At 40.7% G+C, this 19,826-nt stretch overlaps 2 protein-coding genes across 10 annotated transcripts in view; one reads left to right on the top strand and one right to left on the bottom strand.

The window, feature by feature from the left end:
• Positions 1–19,826, bottom strand: part of LOC116157877 (uncharacterized) — a 696,771-nt gene that overhangs the window by 151,334 nt on the left and 525,611 nt on the right. The window contains exons 9-15 of the mRNA XM_064495094.1: positions 12,233–12,345; positions 10,284–10,415; positions 7,933–8,000; positions 4,885–5,015; positions 2,710–2,948; positions 2,335–2,460; positions 2,059–2,234 (exon numbers count right to left, since the gene is read on the bottom strand). Coding sequence (XP_064351164.1) covers positions 10,402–10,415; positions 12,233–12,345 — 127 coding nt within the window. The 3' untranslated portion in view covers positions 2,059–2,234; positions 2,335–2,460; positions 2,710–2,948; ... (1 more) ...; positions 7,933–8,000; positions 10,284–10,401. The remainder of the gene's footprint in view (positions 1–2,058; positions 2,235–2,334; positions 2,461–2,709; positions 2,949–4,884; positions 5,016–7,932; positions 8,001–10,283; positions 10,416–12,232; positions 12,346–19,826) is intronic.
• Positions 1–19,826, top strand: part of LOC116157898 (leucine-rich repeat-containing protein 37A) — a 196,702-nt gene that overhangs the window by 136,650 nt on the left and 40,226 nt on the right. For 7 of the 9 annotated variants that reach the window (XM_064495074.1, XM_064495078.1, XM_064495077.1 and 4 more), the window contains exons 4-5: positions 17,462–17,627; positions 18,554–18,657. The gene's annotated coding sequence lies outside the window, so the exon portion shown is untranslated. Of the gene's footprint in view, positions 1–14,155; positions 16,218–16,241; positions 16,991–17,461; positions 17,628–18,553; positions 18,658–19,826 lie in introns of those variants that run through there. The other 2 variants (XM_064495073.1, XM_064495072.1) reach the window with 2 other exon arrangements.

Below are 19,826 nucleotides of genomic sequence, written 5' to 3'. Positions count from 1 at the left end.
AATTGCAAGGACACATTTCTCATGGGTTCTATAAACAAGTAAAATCAGCAAACATTAGCAACAAATTCTGAGATAAACAGAAAAGGGACGCTGTCTGGTTGTGGTTACTAGGCTCAACGTGCTGTTCTCTGAATGCAGCTTCCTGGGAAGACATATACTGGCATGATCATACCCTTGACCTGGAGTTCTTCTCCGTTCTTCTCAGAATGGACAAAAATTAGAAGTTCTTTGATACCGTGAGACAAAAGTAAAAATTTAAGCAGATACCCTTGACCTGGAGTTCTTGTCCGTTCTTCTCAGAATGGACAAAAATTAGAAGTTCTTTGATACCGTGAGACAAAAGTAAAAATTTAAGCAGATGCAGCGATGGCAAGAATCATCATTCAACATGTCCAGCGCATGAAGAGTTTGCATACACATAAGGCTTGTATATCCTTGTTCTACCGTCCTTAATTAATTTCTTGAGTTACAGTGTTTTATAATAACAAGAAACTGAGATTATATTCAATAGCATATCACCAAAAAAGAAATACATTTGATTTACCATTACTATTATTATCATCATCATTATTACCAAGCTATACTTATTGAGGTAAGAAGATGAAAAATATTAGAAGGGAAAGATAACTGCCATGTCTTAGAAGAAGCTGGTGGTCGAATACACAACCCTGCACACCCGTGGATCCACAGTGAACACCGGTAACTACCAGATTTCAGCCACCCCTGGTCTGCTTTTCCCAGGAAGATGCAATGCAGGAAGGACCAAAGCCCATTCCTCCCGATTAGTGGAATAATATTTAAGAGCGATAACTACTACACGTTGTTTTCTGTTTCAATGTGAGGAGATGGTTTAAGGTTGAGAACTCAAAGGGAGGTCCGTGGCTCAGCAGCATCAGCACCATCCGAGAGCTTGTTAAAACGCAGAATCAGGCCCCCCTCAGAACAACGGAATCAAAACCTGCACGTTAACAAGAGCCCCAGGTGATCTATATGCATATTCATGTTTGAAAAGCACTGGTTTAAAGCATAAATAGATAAATTAAGAACCTATTTCAAAAGGATCACTGAAAAGTGTCAGGAACACAGGAAAGAAAAGACTACAAACACTGAAAATAAACAGCATAAATGTCTCTATAATTGGCCTTACTCACTTTTAACCACTAGTAGAACAAAGGCTGTACAGAGCAAGACCTGTCCTTTACCGCCCCACACATGTGCAGCTCAACAGCGAGACCGCCATGGAGCCAGCCCATGCCCACGCCAGCACCCTGATTTATAACGTTAACGCAACCAGCTTCATTACAGTGACTCTGCTTCCCAAAGGATTCATGACGGTGTCTCTATATTTTGTGGTAAAAGCAGTAGGAGAACGCAAGGGAAAGATACATTTTCATCTGATAAAAGAAGTATTTTTTAACTAGCTCATTCTTTAAAATACATTACAACCTCCAAAAGCAGTGCTTTACTTCCTTTAAATGTAAACCAAAATTCTATTATAACAAACGTAGAACTGGAGGTTTCCAAATTTCCTGAAGATGAGAAAAGTGAAATGATTAGAACCCAGGTCTTCTAACTCCCAGGCTCGTGCTCTTTCTGCTGTAGCAATTTGCTAATTTACAGCCAAGTATTTGCAACTGCTTTTCTGGTCTAGGAGAATATTTATTTTCAAATTACGGTTTTTCTCCTAAGTGCTTAATAAAATGTCAGTTCAAGGGGAAGGATATAGCTCAATGGTAGAGAATGTGCTTAGCAGGCACAATTACAAAGTCCTAGGTTCAATCCCCAGCACCGCCATAAAAATAAGTAAATAAATAAACCTAATTACCCCCTCCAAAATAAATGTTTTAAAAAAAAAGTCAGTTCACTGTTTTCATTCAACCGTATTATCCCAACAACACAACATTTTCCAAATACTAAAACCAAACAAACTTATTTTTAAGAATTCTAAGGGGAGGGAAAAAAGAAGTGGTTGTAAGTACTCTTAAATGAACTCGGCTGTGGGCTGGAGGGTGGAGGGGGCTGGGGAGGGCTCAGTTATGTGTTCAATAGAAACCTTACCTCTTCCTTGATGCACAGGAATTAGCTTTCAGAGCCAGCATATCATAGACATAAAGAACTTTGCTGTGAGTGCTCGTGGCTAAAACCTCTTCTCCATTAGCACTGAAACAAGCCTTAAAGATTGGAAACATTTCCAAACAGATGCTCTGAATTTTAGGATTTGTTTTTCCATCAACCTATAAGGAAGTACAAAATATTCCTTTTGCTTACTTCCACAAACCCTGTATGCTGAGTATAAACACTTCTCACTACAAGTCTTCATTTAAAAATGCCCACCTGAAAGAGTGATTTAGCGTCATCTAGTCCAGTGACCATCACAACCTGTGCACGGGGGTGGTACTGCACAGACGAGACCCGAGCAGTGGTAGGACGTTCAGTGTTAGCGTGTTGGCAGTTCTTCATCTACAGAAAAATAAAACTGGAATTTTATCAATTCAAACAGGTTAACATTATTTTCTTTAAAGCATAAGAAAAAACATTATAAAGTAGTTCGCAATGCAGAACAAAGTGCACTGGAATGGTAACCAGAAGAACACAGCTCTGCTAACAACCAGCAAGTCATTCTGCTGTAAAAGAATCCATTTTTACCATCTTTCAAAGAAAGGGATTAAATCATTAAGGCCTTAGAATATAGTTACTTCCCCAACATACATCCATTCGGGTTGGGAGACTTTTATGTCCAGAGAAATTTTACTTAAAACTCCTACTCCGGCATCTGTGCATTCATGGTACAGAGGTAAGAGGCACTGGGTAGGCATCCCCATGGTTCTCCGGTTGGCAGTTGCTTGTGTTCTCCTCTCAGGGTACGTGGTTGATAGTTTAAAGCGGTGATGAGTTCATGCGTCATTTGGACTACTTTCAGTTATTTCTGTTTTCACAGGTTTTCTCCTCTGCATTAAAAATTCAATTATATAGAAAACAAAGTATCATATATATGTTTTGTTTGAAACCACTGAAGTTAAATTTTTATGGTGATTACGTTTTTTTTGAACTCACTAATTCTTATTTTTTATTTATGTGTAATTAATTTACAAATGGTGACTGCATTTTCAACAGGGGTGAATTCACCCCATGTGGAGTTAAATGAATTATCTTCATAGGGTGAGGAGACAAAATCACTCTAATAATTTACCATAATAGGGTCCCCTCTCCACCAATACACATGCCACCATTTTATAATGGGGAAAATACCTGTGTCAGAGAGAAATCTGGTCATTGATATTTAATCAAAGCAAGTGCTGGGTACGCACTTGGTTACCACAATAAACAAGAGAGACAGTGATGAATTAGAAGGTAACTAGTAGGCCACTTTAGATAGGATGGCCAGGAAAGACATTTCTAGATGTCATCTGAGCAGAAAGGTAAGAATGAGTTGGCCACTGGCAGTGTCTGAAGAACAGACAAGCAGAAGAATGAGTAAGAGCAAAAGTTCAGAGGCAAAAACGGGTCGGCATGTACAAGAAACAGAAAGAAGGCCTGTGTGGCCTGAGTGAGGAATAAGAGGAAAGGAATGTGATGAAGATGCAGGCAGAAGCCAGATCGTGTGAAAGGCAGTGTAGACTGGGGTAAGGAATTCACAAATTTTCAGAGTAGTGAAAAGTGACACAACATGCTGTTTTATTTTTCAAAGATCCCTCAGGTTACTGTAGAAAGAGCAGTTTGGAAATGGAGAGTCTAGTCACAAAGCTGCAGTGCACTGGGTGAGAGATGACAGCAGTAGAAACTAGGCTGGTACCAACAGAAAGGACAAGAAATGCAAAAGGAGAAATCAAATCAGATTCCCAAGATTCCTGGGGACATAATTTAATCTTATCCATCACTTCTGCAAAAGGAAGAAACCTAACATAAATATTTATCAAGGCAAGATGACAGCAAGCACATTTAATCCCCCAGATAAAGGGAGTCAACACATTTGTAACTGGGAAGCATATTGGATTTCAAAGGTAATTAGCTAGAGAGGTCCAGTTTCACTGACTCTCACTTTTAAGATTCCTTTAGGAGGAGTGGCTGATGTGGATAGGAAATTCCCAGTCCTTTGCAACAAATCATCTTCATCCTCTTCACTTTCATCTAAGTCAAATAAACCCACAGGCTGATCTTTAGAATCAATGAGATGGCCATTACCTACCCCAAACATCTATAACTAAAACTTCAACTCCCAGTCTCCCACCCTCAATCATTTTATTTAACCTGCAATTGGTAAAAGTAAAACAGCAAAAGAAATTTGAAGGAGACGAAAATGACGACAAAGACCTCAATATATATGGTTAAAATCAAAGCCTAACTCTGGAACCAAAGACACACATTCACAGATGGTGACTGAAACAACATGAAATGAAATAAAGTTGTAATAAGAGTCAGCATTTAATTTAAAAGGAGAAATTCAGATTGTGGCAAAATTGGCAACAGGGTGAACAGCAGATCTAGCTGAACAACTCACATGGAAAAGAACTAGAACTTCTAGGTGACTGAGAGCTCAAAGTCAGCAAACCGTGTATCTGAACTCCAAAGAGAGGTAACAGGGCTGCTTTTCCCCTGGAGATGACTGATGGTTCCAGGAAAGAAGGCTGAGACGCTAAGTAGAGTTTTTAAAACACCTGTAGGGTTAAGGAGGCAAAAACTAGCATCAAAGCCCTCTAAGGTTGGTAAATGGTCTGGCAAACCAGTAGGCTTTGGATTGTTGCCACAAAAGAGTAACATAAAATTAAAGGTGAAGTCAAAGAATTATGAGAAAATCTCCCAGCAGCTGAAACCCAGCTTTGAATCCTCACACTCCCTCACTAGAATAAGATGCTCAGGGATTGCTAGTGCTCCTTGGCCACCTACCCATAAACAAATGCACAGATCCTCTGGCCAAAGACGTCACTGTCCGAGACCTCTAATTAATCAGTAGTATTGTTCTCCAGTGAAACATAACCAGGTCAATAATGACAAGGTACGGCAACTTGACCTGAAACCTAAGGAAAAATACACAATTTTCATAGAAGATCTAGATAATGGAATTATCGGACACAAACTTTAAAAAGATTATGTTTAAAATTCATAGAAGAAGAGATCAGACTTGTGGTTACCAGAGGCTAGGGGGTAAAGTGAGGGGGAACTGAATGAAGGCAGTCAGAAGGTACAACTTCCAGTTATAGGATAAATAATTACTAGGAATATAATGTACAACATGATAAATATAACTCTGCTGTACATTATATATGAAACTTGTTAAGACAGTAAATCTTCAGACTTCTCATCAAGAGGAAAAATATTTCTTTTCTATTTCTTGAATTTTGTATGTATGTGAGATGACAGATGTTCACAGAACTTATTGTGGTAATCATCATGCTATATATGTTATCATCATGCTATATACCTTAAACTTACAATACAGTGCTGTATGTCAATTATAGCTTAATAAAACTGGAAGGAAAAATAATAATAAAAAATAATTTTATGTTTAAAATTTTTGTTTAACATATTCAATATAATTAGAGATAAGACTCAGAACTGAGCCAGAGAACTAGACTATCTAAAAAAAAGAACCAAATGGATACTTTAGAACGGAAAATACAGTAATTAAGATTAACACCAATTGGATGTTTTTAACACAATATCAAAATTACGTGAAGAGTGAATCAGTGGTCTGGAAAAAGGATCAGAAAAAAAAAAATATCCAGACTGAAGTACAGAGAGCAAAAAGACAAATAACACAGAAAACAACACAGAATATATATATATATATTTTAAATTTAACATACGTGTAACTAGTATTCCAGAAGGAAAGAAAAAACAAAAACAGTATTTGAAGACATAATAGACAAGAATTTACAAAACTTCAAAGAGCACTATAAAGACCAAGCAGAACACAAAGCAAACTAAAAAGACTGAGGCAGGAGTGGAGGGAGGATTAAATTAACAAAACAGCAACAATAAAACAATCCATAATATTAAGAAATTACTACTGATTTCTGAAGGTGTATGACGAAAGCATTATAATTATGTTTAAAGGGGGAAGTACTTCTCTTTTAAAGATACTCGGTGTAGTATTTATAGGTAAGAATACCAACATGTTGGAGGTAACTGTGAAGCGGGGTGGTAGTCACCACTCTGCCAGTAAATACACCCTGGACAAGTCGCTTCGAGCTTTTTGAACCTGACTCCCCTCATCTGTACCATTAAGGTATTAGACTTGATATCCCAGATGGTAGCAGACTGGCTCACTGTCGACCTAATCCATTTCCTTTTTCTCCTGGGCACAAAGACAAACTGTATTTCTTGGTATTCCATGCAGTTAGTGTGGCCTCGTGACTGAGTTCTGGCCAATAAAGCGCAGGTGAAAGTATCATGCACCACCACCAGGACGGGCCAGTGAAGACCTCCCTTGGTGAGCCCCGCTCTCTTCTCCTATAGTCACATCTCGGGCAACTGTGGACGACCCAGCCTGAAGAGGGCAGAACCTCTGTGAACCTGGGTCCCTGAAATAGAGCATCACCTTCCCACTACCCCAGTTTTATGTTTACTCACATAAAACAAATTCTCCTGGGATCTGGGAGGTTTTCTGCTTCAACAATGAGCATAAACCTATCTTTAATTACACGGATCTAAAATGTTGTTGTTCTATGAATGCAGCATTCTAAAATGGATAATAAAATTATATTTCAACCAGGAGAGCAAATTGGTGACCAAGGATTGAAAACTGTGTCATGTAAAAACAGGTTAAAAGACAAGAGACGATTAACATATTTAAAAATGAACTTGGAAAGACATTTTGCAAATAACAAACAGTTTATATGAAAGAGAGGTAAGATTATACCTCTTCAAAAGGTAGGACTACAGAATGTAGGGAGATTTAATTTCAAAATAGTAAAAAAAAAAAAAAAATTAGAACAATTAGTTCTTAAAGAAAAGAGGAGAAGGGGAAGAGATACTCCAATAAAGAGTACAACATTATTTGAAATATTTAAGCAGAGGCTAAATGATCATCTGACAGATGTTGCAGAAGAGGTTCTTGCAGTGTCAGGCCACAGCACAAAGAGTCCCTCAACCTCTAAAAGTATCTGGTCAGAAACCAGAAGGTAAATTTCTACTTAATAACAAACAGAGTTTTCTAACAGAATTATATAAAACAACTGGCTCTTTGTAAGGTCTCCCTATTCTTGAACACCATGAGGACTGACAGTGGTGGGGAGAAAGGAGGGAGAGGTAACGGTGGAAATCAAATAGAAGTTCATCAGGTATCAAAGATGCTAAGAAAGGAGCTCCTTCATTAAATGGGAAGATATACTCTAGAGTTCCTCAAGAATTTCAAGGTCAATTCCAACTCTAAAATTTATAACTCCAAGCACTCAAATCAGATCTTGGCCAAATCATCCATATTTAAAATATCTAAAGTCAAAGATCAAAAAAGCAGAAAACAGTTTTGGAATAAGACAATCTTAAAATCTAGAGTTTAAAGACAGGTTTTTATAAAGTGAGTAATCATCTGGGTCTGACGTGACATATACTCCTTTGAAAGACATTCCATTTCCTAGAGGACAGCTACATTAGCTGCCATGTATGTCTTCAGAAGGGGCTCTGAATCAAGAAATACTACTACTATTCATTTTTACTTAACCCTATGCCATAATGCAACATAGTTCTGTTAAGGAAAAAACTCATAGAATTCATCCATTATTGTCTTTACAGTGGATAATACGGTATTAAAAGCCTTACACTATTGTGAAAGGGCTTCCCTCAGATGAATGGTAGACTATAAAACCAGACATTAAAAAAAAAAGACATATTTCAAACACCAGCTATTAATGAGCCTCATAAGAAAGCTCAAATTCACAACAGAACAGGAATAGGGATCTATTTATTAACTTAAACAGAAGTGTCAACACTCACCATCTGAAGATGTTTTCCATCTATTGGTCTCTGCCCAGGCAGGTACTCCCCCCATGGCATGATGGAATCTAAGCAAAGACATTAAAAAAATTTTTTTATAGTAACCACTGTATTTTCATAGAGCTTGATACATTTAAAGAGTACAGGACAGGTCACCCTTGAGAGTTATGTACAGAATCTCTTTCATAAAAGTTATTATCTTTAAGAACAGAAAGATTACTCACACAAGGCAGTCCCAACTTGCCTGCCATGAACTTCTAACCATTTAAGCTAGTCCTAGATACATCCTTGTTGTTAATTATTTACATCTAGTTATATAGCTGCCTTGTTTGCGTATATCAAAACACCAGATCTTGGCACTAAGTAAAGAAGTCTCTTTGTAGTTATACATCAGTGCTACAGCACACAGAGCACACAACAGTACAACAGAGCACGTCTGAAAAAAAAATGACTAGATGAGTAAAAGACACAGAACTGTACCACATATCTTTTGAATACATGGGAGCATTTCACATAGGAAAAAGTAACCTCAAGAGAAGCATGACAGTTACATTCTGCAGGGCTGGCCTATGGAAGAGCGCCAACAGTCATTTTCACTGTTTAACACAGAAATACAGACAAGTCCACCAAACTAAGACCACTAGCCATAACTAACTAGAAAGCTGAACAAAATATACGAAACTATTCTCAGAAACTGGACAACAGGCAACATAGGACCATGATCCATAAAAGAAAGGAAATAAGGTGAGCCCTGCCATCACTGGGATTTTCGCCTCAAAGCAATTTTTTTCTTTTTTAATGGAGGTACTGGGAACTGAACCCAAGACCTCGTGCACGGTAAGCGTGTGCTCCACCACTGAGCAATACCACCCCCCAACCCAGGGCATTTTTATAAGACCCTGACAAAAACGAAGGAGAAAAAGATCAGACTTGAAAGAAGGTGAGACAACAGGAATTTGAGGGACAGTCAACTGCAGAAAGAGCTCCAGAAATCTCTGTATAGGGGTCCACAGACACTTCTGCAGAATACTAAGCTGCACTCTTATGGGATGAAATTCCGTGAGATCAAGTAAAGAACTACTAGGGAGCTGTAAGTTGCGCAGAACCTCACCTCAGACACTTGAGTTCAACCTGTCAGAAGGAAGGTCCTTATTGAACACTCAGGGCATTCAGAAGAGATCCCAGAAGGGTCATACCCTAATAATGGGGCTAAACCAACCTAGAATAAATGCTACTCTAGAAGAAAGCTAAAAATAAATCTTGAAAAGACCAAACTGATCTCCGACTCAATTAACTGCCTGCCAAGGCAAAGTTCAACACTAAAAGCAAAAAACAAAATCGACACTGAACAACATTCACGCTGCCCAGAATCCAGTCAAAATTACTAGATATGCAGAGAAGTGGAAAAACATGAGCCATAACTAGGAGAAAAAGCAGTCAGTAGAAACACAGAAGTGACAGACCTTACAGAATTAGCACACAAGGACTTTAAAATAGCTAATACAAACACTGAAAGGAAGTATTGAAAGGAAGTATGAACATAAGAAATCATAAAAGGAAAATAAGAACTAAACAAAACAAAAGATCTAGTTGGAAAGATTTCCTAAAGCTAGAAAATATCTGAAATAATAAATGCACTAAGTAGGTTCAACAGATTCAAAAGACTACATATTATATTATTGTATTTATATAACATTCTCGAAAGGGCAAATCTGCAAGAACGGAAAACACATCAGTTGTTGTCAGGGGCTAAAGGGGTTAGAAGATGAGAAGGGCTGACTACCACAGGGTATAAGAAAACCTTCTGGGTGAGGGCAGTATTCTGTGTCTTGATCCCATGTGTTAACTGTCCTGGTGCTTACATAACTGTATGTGCTGAACAAAATTCACTGACTGATACTTCAAAAGGGTGAATTTCACTATATGTAAACTATACCTCAACAAACCTTTTTTAAAAGTGCAAGAAATATAAAAAATGTTCTCAATACAAACAAAAACAATATTTTAAAATGCTTTTAAAGATTTGTAAGTTTGAATTAAAAGTATCAATATAAAATCATTATTTCAAAATATGTATTTCCCAGCTCTGTTCAACTAAAAGAGCCTAGAAGTTGTGGAATAGAGATGGTTTACCAAATACCAATGGACAAGTAAGTAAAAGAGTGTTATTGATTATATGTGGGTGGTGGGATTACAAGTTTTTTTCCAAAAAGTTTTTGTACATCCTTCCCAATACTAAAACGGAATCATGCTTCCAAATGCGCTTAATGTTTCAGTGGAAACCTGACTACCCAAGAAGCTGTTATGGCCAAAGACTGAGCAAATCAAAATAAGCTACTGGTTACAAGTACCTCTTGTTAAAACAAATGGAAAAGGACATTTACTCTTCTTTAAGTCTCTTTTGTAGCTCATCTTTTGAAAGTTTACTTTCAGCAGTATTTTTCATCATATCTTTCTGCAAACGATCGTTCATCCTGTTAACCCTATAAAAAACAGAACAGCATGCTTTAAGTGACTTTTAAAGATTCAACATAAAAGTTGTTGCCTTTAGTATTTTGAGCAAACAATATAGGTCAGGATTTGTAAGATGTGGAACATCTCAATGCATCTTATCCATTCTTCCCCAAGCTAAAAAGAATCTCCAGTATTTCAGATCATCTAGTATATCCTTTGAAGAGTTAATATTTCAAATTCAGAATGATTTCTCTAGACACAGCTTATGCCATTCACCAAGATAAATTCCAAGTAAATTAGAGTTAAAAACATTTTTAAAAAAACTTTAAAAAACTGATTAAAGAAAAATATAGGCTAATATCTCTCTCTGAAGAACTTTTTACTGTTAAAAACAACAGCAAAAGAAAAGATTCACAAATTTCACTATATAAACACTTAAACATTCTGTGTGTCAGACAACATCAAATTAAAAGGCAAACAAAAAGCTGGGAGAAAATGTGCAATAAATGCGACATACAAAGGTTTGAAATTCTCAAAACATAAGGCACTGATGTACTAAAATCATTAACAAATAGTCTTATCCCGCCATTTGAAACAACATGGATGAACCTGGAGAATATTATGCTAAGTGAAATAAAACAGACATGGAAGGAAAATACTGCATGATCTCACTTAAATGCGGAATCTGAAAAAAGTAGAGTACAGAGAACCAAAGAGCAGAATGATGGTTGGAGGGGTGAGGAGGTGTAGGAAATAGGGAGCTGTTGGTCAAAGGGTACAAAGTTGCACATATGTAGGATAGAGAGCTAATGTACAGCATGCCTGTACTTAACAATACTGAATTGTATACTCATAATTCGTTAAGGTAGCAGATTTCAGGTGTTCTCACCACAAATAAAAATAGTAACTGAAAAAAAAATGAAATACTAAATAGCTTGACTACAGTAAAAATGTTCTACCTCTATAGCAAATCATCATAGTCTATACCTTAAATATACACAATTTTCATTTTAAAAATAAAAAATCAAAATGAAACAGTTTCCAGTAGACAAATAAATAAATACATCATAGAAAACACTTCTAAGAAATACCAATGACTAACAAAAAAAATGTTTTCTCAACACAAATTAAGTAGATATTTCCCACCCATTAAACTGACAAAGTCTGAAAAAAGGTAAATCTTTATTTTTTAAAATGAAGTGAACGGACACCTTTCCTTGGGAAGGTAAACTGGTAAAACCTCGGGGTCAACCTGGCTGTCTTTACCAAGAACCATAAAATTGTCTGCTCTTTGAGTAACTCTACCTCAAAGAAACTTTCTTAATAATTTAAGGAATGGGGAAAAGTTTATGCATAAAGATGCTCAATATCAACTTACTAAAAAGAAAAATAAAATGCTCGCAATACAATACATTCTCATCTATTAAAGTACACACTGTGCATGCTAGCTGGTTTTTTTTTTTTTAGCCTTTTCTCAATTTCAGACACTGCATTAAGAGCTCTACATATACTATTTCATTTAATCCTGAGATCCTTGATATAGCTACTGTATTTCCATTTTACAAACAAGAAAAGGTAGGTTCTAAACTTGCCCAGGATCTAGGAACTAGCCAAATTAGGTGGCAAACTCTCATCTGACCCCAAACACTGTGCTCATAGCTTTTCTATATGGCGTAGGAGAGAGATGTATGCCAACATGTTAACAATGGTTGGGACTATGAATAACTTTTCCAGTATTCTTCAAATCTTCACATAATCATATATTCAAAAAAAGAATTTTCTTAAAACTGCAAAATCACTTTTAAAGTATCCGGAGAGATTCCAAGAAAAAACTTAGGCAACCTACATCTCCTCATCTTCATCTTCTTTATCCAGCCAAACTGGCTTCTTTTGAGGTGGAAAATCTTCTTTTGCTTCATTCTCCACTTCTGAGTCACCTGAGTCTTCCTGTACCTGAACCTAGGGAAGACAAAATGCCCACAAGCACTGAGTTTCTCATATCCTGTGGTGGCAGACACTCACACCTCGTAGTTACTATACAGCTTGCAGCATGCTTTGTTTTCATGGCCCTCTGAGGAAACAATGGGATTCAATGCTACCACAGCAAATGCTGGAGACAGAAAAGAAAAGGAGATTAAAGAACGGCACTGCATGCTGGACATGGAAGGGAAGATGGAACTGCCAAGAAGAGAAAGTCAACTTGCTGAAAAGAAAAGACCAAGTAAGACAAGAACAGCAAAAGGTAAGCTGATGGGGGGGGGGGGCAGGAAAAATCACAGAACTACAGAAATCATGGGACCAGAGACAGACTTGCATCAATACAAAATAACATGACTGTCATAATTAAATCCTATTTCATATTCTTAGAATATCTCTTCCCCACTTTTCTAAACTGTTCTTGACCCCCTACCCCCTTAAGAAACTACACAATCAAAACTGAATCCAGACCACAGAATACCCCCTGACTGAACTGGACCTTGAGTCAAGTCAACTTAAACTTTCCCAAAACTATACAACAGAAATGTCCAAATGATTTCTATTTGCTCCACTACTGGCCTATGAGCCCAACAAACCCCACCTCACTTAGACTGGCTCTTTTCCTGACTAGGAAACTTGTCACACGGTTCAGCGTTTTCCCAGTCGTATTTCTCTATCTCTCAGCTAGATTCTGTAACCTCTCCCATAAGCACCCAAAGGTGGTCTGGCAATCAAATGATACTTGTTAGGTCCACAGTCATTTACCAAACTGAGTATTCTCAGTAAGCCTATGCTTGCAACCCTATGAAAAATTTCACAGACCATACCTCTACACACACTTATCTCCCTTTCTCAAATGCCTTTATTTTTTTTCTCTTCAGCCCTTCACTAACAAACTTGAACTTTATCTTCTGCCTCTGCTATTAGAACATAACCTCCAAAAAGGCAGGGATTTTTTCAGTTTTCATCCATTGCTGTTTCTTCTCCAGTGCCTAGAACAATGCCTGGGACTCCCCATCGTGGAAGAAAATCCAAGTATAAGACAAAAAAGAAAGAAAAAAGAGGGGAGCAAAAAATTATAATCAATCAAGCAGGGACTTCATTGCCAGGAATGAAATCTGGCACTAAGAAGGCTCACAAACATTTGTTGAACAGTCGTTCTAAAAAGCTAGCCAGTCAACTACTTTGAGAGGCTGTTAAAACACAAGACTCCCAGGCCCGTGCCCTCGAATTCTGATTCCACAAACCAAGTGGAACCCCTGAATCACGGCAAGGTATTGAGGCAGGCAATGGAACGACCAAAAGGGAAGGAACACTGAGCCTGGGGAGAAGATTGTGAGGCTGAGCCACGAAAAGATGCTCACAACTACATTTCGGTAAATAAACGTATTGAGCGCCTGCTGCATAAAAGGCTTAGCCGCTCCCTCGGGGGCGGAGAAAGGCGCGGCCTCCGCCCTCCGGAGACTTTCCATCTGGCACCCCTCGAGCCCGCGTTCCCGGCTCCCTCCCACCTGAGGGCTCCCCGGCGCCACAGGTCGCCCAGGCTCCGGCCCGGAGGCTCGCCGCCCACCGGGCGCCCAGCCCACGCGCCGCGACCTCCCTCACGCGTCTCTCCTCCGCCGCCGCCGCGACTGCCATCGCAGCAGCCGCTGCCCGCGGCGGGGCCGGCGGTTTCCGCTGGGATGAAAATGCAGACTTTCAGACCGGCCCGCCTGGCCCCATTCGGGCTCTCCGGTCTGGCTTCATTGGGGTCTAGCGGGCCGGTGTTGCTTCCGCTGTCCAGTCAGCTCTCATTCAGCTCCTCCGTTCCCGCGGCATCTCTCAGTTTAAGAAGGAACGCAGGCGCTCACGGGGAACCTCACTGCGCGTGCGCAGCGCAGCTGAGGCGAACGGGCCACAGCCTTTACCCGCCTGAGCTGCGAGGAAGGGAGGAAGTATTCCAGAGCTCGGGGAACGGAGGGGCCGCACGCGCGCCGCGCCCTGCCTGCCTCTGCGCGGGAGGGTGGAGAGGGGAAGGGTCGGCCCGTGTTGCCTCGGTGCTGTGGGTCCAGTGATGTCCCCCTCGCGCGCGCCGGGGCGGCGAGGCGGTTCCGGCGTGCTGTGATTCCCCTCCCCCCCGCCCGCCCCTCCGGCGGCGGGAGGCAGACGGTGCGCTGCCCAGGCGCGCCCGGCAGAGACCCCCCAACCCCCGAACTCCCCCCTCGCTTGGGGCGGCCCGAGGTGGGGAGGGGCAGGCGGCGACGGCCTCCAGCTTCCCCCGGGCCAAGCGGCAACTGCCGAGGAGCCGGCGGCGGGCGGAACCGCGGCTGCCGCTGAGGAGGCGCGAGCCCTGGTCAGGCCCCGCCCCCACCCACCCCAGCCTTGTACCCAACCATGGACTGAACCCAGAGGCCCCTGGTTCCCGCGTTAGGCGCGGCCTCCCGTGGCCTGGGCACGTTGGTCAGTAGCGCCTGGACCCTGGGACTGCAGGGGTCAAGGGGTTGGGGTACTGCGTGTGGAGGAAGGGTGATGGGGTATGAGGAAGAGAATGGTGGAGGCAGAGTAAAGGGGAAAGTTACAGAGCTCCGCTGGGCCAAGTGGTTAGTGGTGGCAGGTGGGAGTGTGTCGGAGTGATGGGAGTGCAGAGTGGGGAGTGACTGGGGACAGCTGTGGTGTTCAGGTGCGGCATGGAGCTGGTCTGTTGCCATTGGAGGTGAGGGGTGCAGAGTAGCTGGCTTCATAGCGTGAATTAGAATAGGAGCAGGGTGAGACCTGCTGGTGTGGAATAGAGAGGCAGAAGGGGCTAGGGGCCGTCATTGAGTAGTGGGACTAAGGACAGGTCTTGAGAAGTGAGCGAGGTGCTGTTTGCTCAGAACAGTGATGTGTTTGTGGTGTGCTTTACAGAGAGGGAGAGACCCAGGAACCTGAGGGGAGTGCATTGGGGAGGCATTGAGGAAGGGCAGGACTGAAGGATTGTTCCCCCATTGTCTGCTGGGCCCCTTCCCCACCCAGCAGGAGATGAGGAGGCCCTGATGAGAAAGATCTTTGTGAAGAGAGGGGCAGGTCCAGGTCTCTAGGGACTGTTACAGTTTTGGAGGGCCCAGCAGGCTTTTGGGGCTCCAGTGCCCCAGTGGTAGGGGATGGGGTTGTCCTAGTGTCTTGAGTCCCTTCCAGTGTTGGCTACTTTGTTCCTCTCCTGTTGCCTCGATGTCTACTTTTTCTTTTGTCAGCATCTTACAGAATCAGGTCTTGAGGCCAGTGCCTCACACAGGGGCCCCCCTAGGCCAGCCTTCTGAAGGCGTGGGCCGGGGTGGGGCAGGGAGGGTCAGCCCAGGTCAGATTGATCTAGACCAGGGGGAAGCATGGAATGATGGGGACCAGGGCTAGGGCGGCTTCCTTCTCTCTTCATGGTCTTCCCCTAGCAGGGGCTTCCTCTGCTGGTTCCACTTCCCCCAGGGAGCCCACTCGAAGCCTAGGCCAGCCCCAGGAGCCCAGCCAGGGGTGGGACCCAGCCTAAGGCTGGCTCTGCTACCACCTAGCTCCTGGAGCAGGAGATTGGACCCCTAGGACTGGTCCCCTGGTGAGGGAAGAACCATCCTGTGCATATCCTTAAGGAGACAACTGGCACTGTTGCCTTCCCTGGGCAGAGACTTGTAATGATTTTCTTGTCTGCCTCTTAGTCTGTGCCCATGTTTTTTTGGAGTTAACCACGTCCTCCCGTCTTGTGGGCAAGGAGGCTGAATGAAAAAAGAAAAAAGAATAATGCTTTGACTTTACTTGTATTATTTAAATTTCTTTGAATATATTTCTATACATCCTATCTAAAGTTGAAATAGAGACATAAAACTAGCAACGTAAGAAATCCACAGTAATGTGTAAGTTATTTTTTAAATTTTTAAATTTTATTTTTTTAATTTTGTTGATTAAGTTATACTCATTTTACAATGTTGTGAGTAATGTGTAAGTTATTTAGAGAGTTAACACGAGATACTTGGACTCTCAAAGAAGCTTGCTAATGCAGATGATGCTAAAAGAATGCTAATTTAGTTGCTTATAAAATGTATAGAGGTATGTGTGTTCCTTCTCACAGGGGTTAGTAACTTGGGGAGCGGGGCTGCTACAGATTCAGGTCCTATTTCAGTGGCAGGTCCATCTTATCTCCCCTTCAGTTCATATTCTCGGGCAGGAGCTACAGGATGACAGGACTAAAACAATTTACTTCCTTTGCTTACCCTCAAGCCTATAATAGGCTTCTGCAGGACTTCCTTGGTTGCTTTCATCATCACCTTCACCACCAGAGGTCAGGGAAACCTTCTGATTAATCAGGGGCCCTGAAAGTGATACAGAAAAGTATTGATTTAAAAGTAATATTTATTTTGGGCTTCCTATGAACTCATTGCTTAAACTGTGGTCCTATTTAATCTTCACAACGACTCTTATCAAATTGGTATTGATAAATCTCAGGTGTACCCAAAATAAGTCTCTGTGTCAGGTTGTGATATTTTTAGGCCTCTTAGGTCTTTAGGTTTGTCTGGGCACCAGACGTAAGGCAGTTGAACTTAATGCCCTTGCCCTAAGCAGCTCCAGGTGCCAAGAATTGGCCAATTACTACTTTGGATTCAATGGATGGTCAAAAAGGATCATAAAGGTAAACTGTAGATTTTCTTTGACTAAACAGACTCCTTTCAACATTGAAATCCTAGACTTCAGAGAGAAGATTAGAACTGGGTTGTGGGGAGATGTGAAAGACAAGTTTCTGAGCATTGACCTTCCATGTGGAATTAACGATAATCTCATTGACTTGGTGGTGGTGTTCATAATTTTCTCCAGTATATGTATGGTGTATAATAAAAAATAGTTGTCCATATCTAGTAATTCATTTGCAAGCCTTACTTGATTTTGAAGCAACAGGACACCTCTACTATTAAGTGGGCTTGCTGGAGTTTAGTTTTTACTCATAATAAGAAAATATCTTGAAGAATTGACTTTAATTCAGAGTCCTGGGTAGGGATGTAACTCAGTGGTAGAGCATGTGCTTAGCATGCATGAGGCCCCGGGGTCAATCCCCAGTACCTCCATTAACAAAAAACAAAAAAACTCATCACCACAATTCTACCAGCTTCAGGATCTTTCTGACCTTCAAGAAAGGGAAAATGAAGATATTGTGGCACAACATCAGAAGCAAAGCCTGGAGTTCTGTGCTTTAGAGGTGTTGTTGCTGTCCTATGAGGGCAGGAGTCCTGGAGCTGGCATGGCCGAGGAACCCTTGCACAAGCTGGAGGAAGGTCTGTTTTCCAGTGTGTGGTGGGTGGTGAGGGGGTGGGATTTCTCCTTTTTCCTTTCTTTCTAAAACTCTTTTTTTTTTTTTTTCAGTTACATCATCACCCTGGCTAAGCAACTAAAGCCCTGAGCAGAGTTTTTCAGCCTTGCCATATAGGTTCTTATCTTAGGCAATGCCTGATTGAAACTTTAACTCTAAAATTTTAGAGCTGACAACCTGTCAAGCTTAGGAGGGAAAATTTTTTCCCCCCATTTTTGGTTAATAATTTGTTTTGTGCTTAAATAGTCCTTTCCAATACAGATTTCTTGTAGCCTTCATTTATCCCAACAGAATCATCATCTAAAGATTTAAACTCTTGTGTAAATGTTCAGTCCTTTGCTTCCTATACAAGGACTTGAGTGTATAAAATCAAATGTAGATCCCTAGAAAGGTTTTTCCAGCTGGTACTGAGTTTTTTTTTTCCTAGAACCTGTGGCATTTGGGGTTAGGGTTTTAAGTCAGAGGCAGGTCTGTTAATGGAGTGGAGGAGGCTCCACCATCCACCTGAGTGGCTGATGCTCTGGGAGAGGACAGACTATCTGCACTACCACCAAATCTGTCTCATTGTACAATTCCAGCCGTTTATGCACGGGAGAGCAGGAGTGTAGCTTCAGCTTGTCCATTTGAAATCTGATGTGATATGTGTGCCACATTCTTGGCTTGCATCTCCTGTCTAGCTCTTCAGGAACTTCCAGAATCAATCTGGACGGTAAAAAGCTGTCCTGCCAGGATGTATCTACAACAGCCATTCAGCCACACGTGTGTGTTGTGCCTGCCCTTAGTTGCTACGATAGTGATCTAAGAATCATAGATGCATTTTTCTTTTTAAATGTATAACAAAAATCAGTTACTCAGATAGGCATTTTAAGTCTTTCTTTTTCTTGGATTTAGGGCCATTACATTATCATACCTTATGAAAAGGAAGATAACCCAGAAGCTTGCTATTCAAAAGGCTATGACAGATGCATTCCAGAAACTGCTGGTTGTGGTTTTAGGTAAGACTTTTTTTTTTTTTTTTTTTTTTTTTTTTTCACGAGGGCAATAATTAGGTTTACTCATTTATTTACTTGTTTTTAGAGGAGGTGCTGGGGGTAGAACCCAGGACCTCGTGCTTGCTAAGCATGTTCTCTGCCACTTGAACTATATCCTCCCCACTCTAAGACTTTCTTGGTTGTCCTTACCCTTGGCTCTGACCACTTGTTTGAAATTTGGAGAGCAGAACTGAGGGCCATCAATGTGATTCTACAGTTGTGGACACAGGAGAAGACACAGGTCTTTTAAAACTCTCCTTAAGAAGAACCCCAAGCATTTAGGAACCAAGTAACTATGGCCTAAAGTCGGATTATGCTGCAGCATTTGAAAACTGTGAATGCCTTTCAAATAAGGTGTGTTGTTACCAAATCTCAGCATCTCATATATATTTTATGTGAAGTATTTTACTGATAAACCTTTCTATAAATTAACTATATGGATGTCCTGAATTAGGGATTAAGTTGTCAAAGTAATTTCTAAAAGAAAATATTAATCTACTGCATATAAGATTTTTTTAAGGAGTAAAAATGTGTTTCATGTCATTGAGAACTTCTTGTGCAGCTAGATTTCTAATTATGTAACTCACCCAGCATTGCCAAGTTTGTTATGAAGGGAACAAAGTACAGAAAGACAAGATGCTTACGTTCTGAAAAAGTATTTGAAGTTTCTTCTGCACAAGATAATTATTTTAATTCAATTTATAACAAATTATTTTAAATTCAGTTTAAATCAGGGACACTTCAATCATATCCATGTTTGCGCTTTAAGAAGTCTAGCTTCTTGTGAAATGTGAGAGGAACGGATTCAGTATCGATGCTAAAATTTTCAGAAAGCTGATTATAACAACAGAGCCATTCCTCATTGGCCAATCTTTGAATCAATTCCATTTAAAAACCATTATGTGCTTAACGCTGGGAGTAAGATGAAGCGCCTTCTCCATGGAGTTTAGTGACCAGAGGGTGTGCCAGACAATTAAAAACGACTAAAATTAGAGAGATGATTATAAGGGCTGTGAAGGAAGTAAAGTGGGTGCTATCTGCAGTATTTCAAGAAAATTATTTAACATGCTGACTTTATTTTTTGAGAGGGAGGAGGTAATCATGTTTTTATTTATTTATTTACATAAATACTA

This window comes from Camelus dromedarius, chromosome 16, assembly GCF_036321535.1.
Source record: "Camelus dromedarius isolate mCamDro1 chromosome 16, mCamDro1.pat, whole genome shotgun sequence".
NCBI classification, from domain to species: Eukaryota; Metazoa; Chordata; class Mammalia; order Artiodactyla; family Camelidae; genus Camelus; species Camelus dromedarius.
This window is presented reverse-complemented; position numbering and strand designations above follow the sequence as displayed.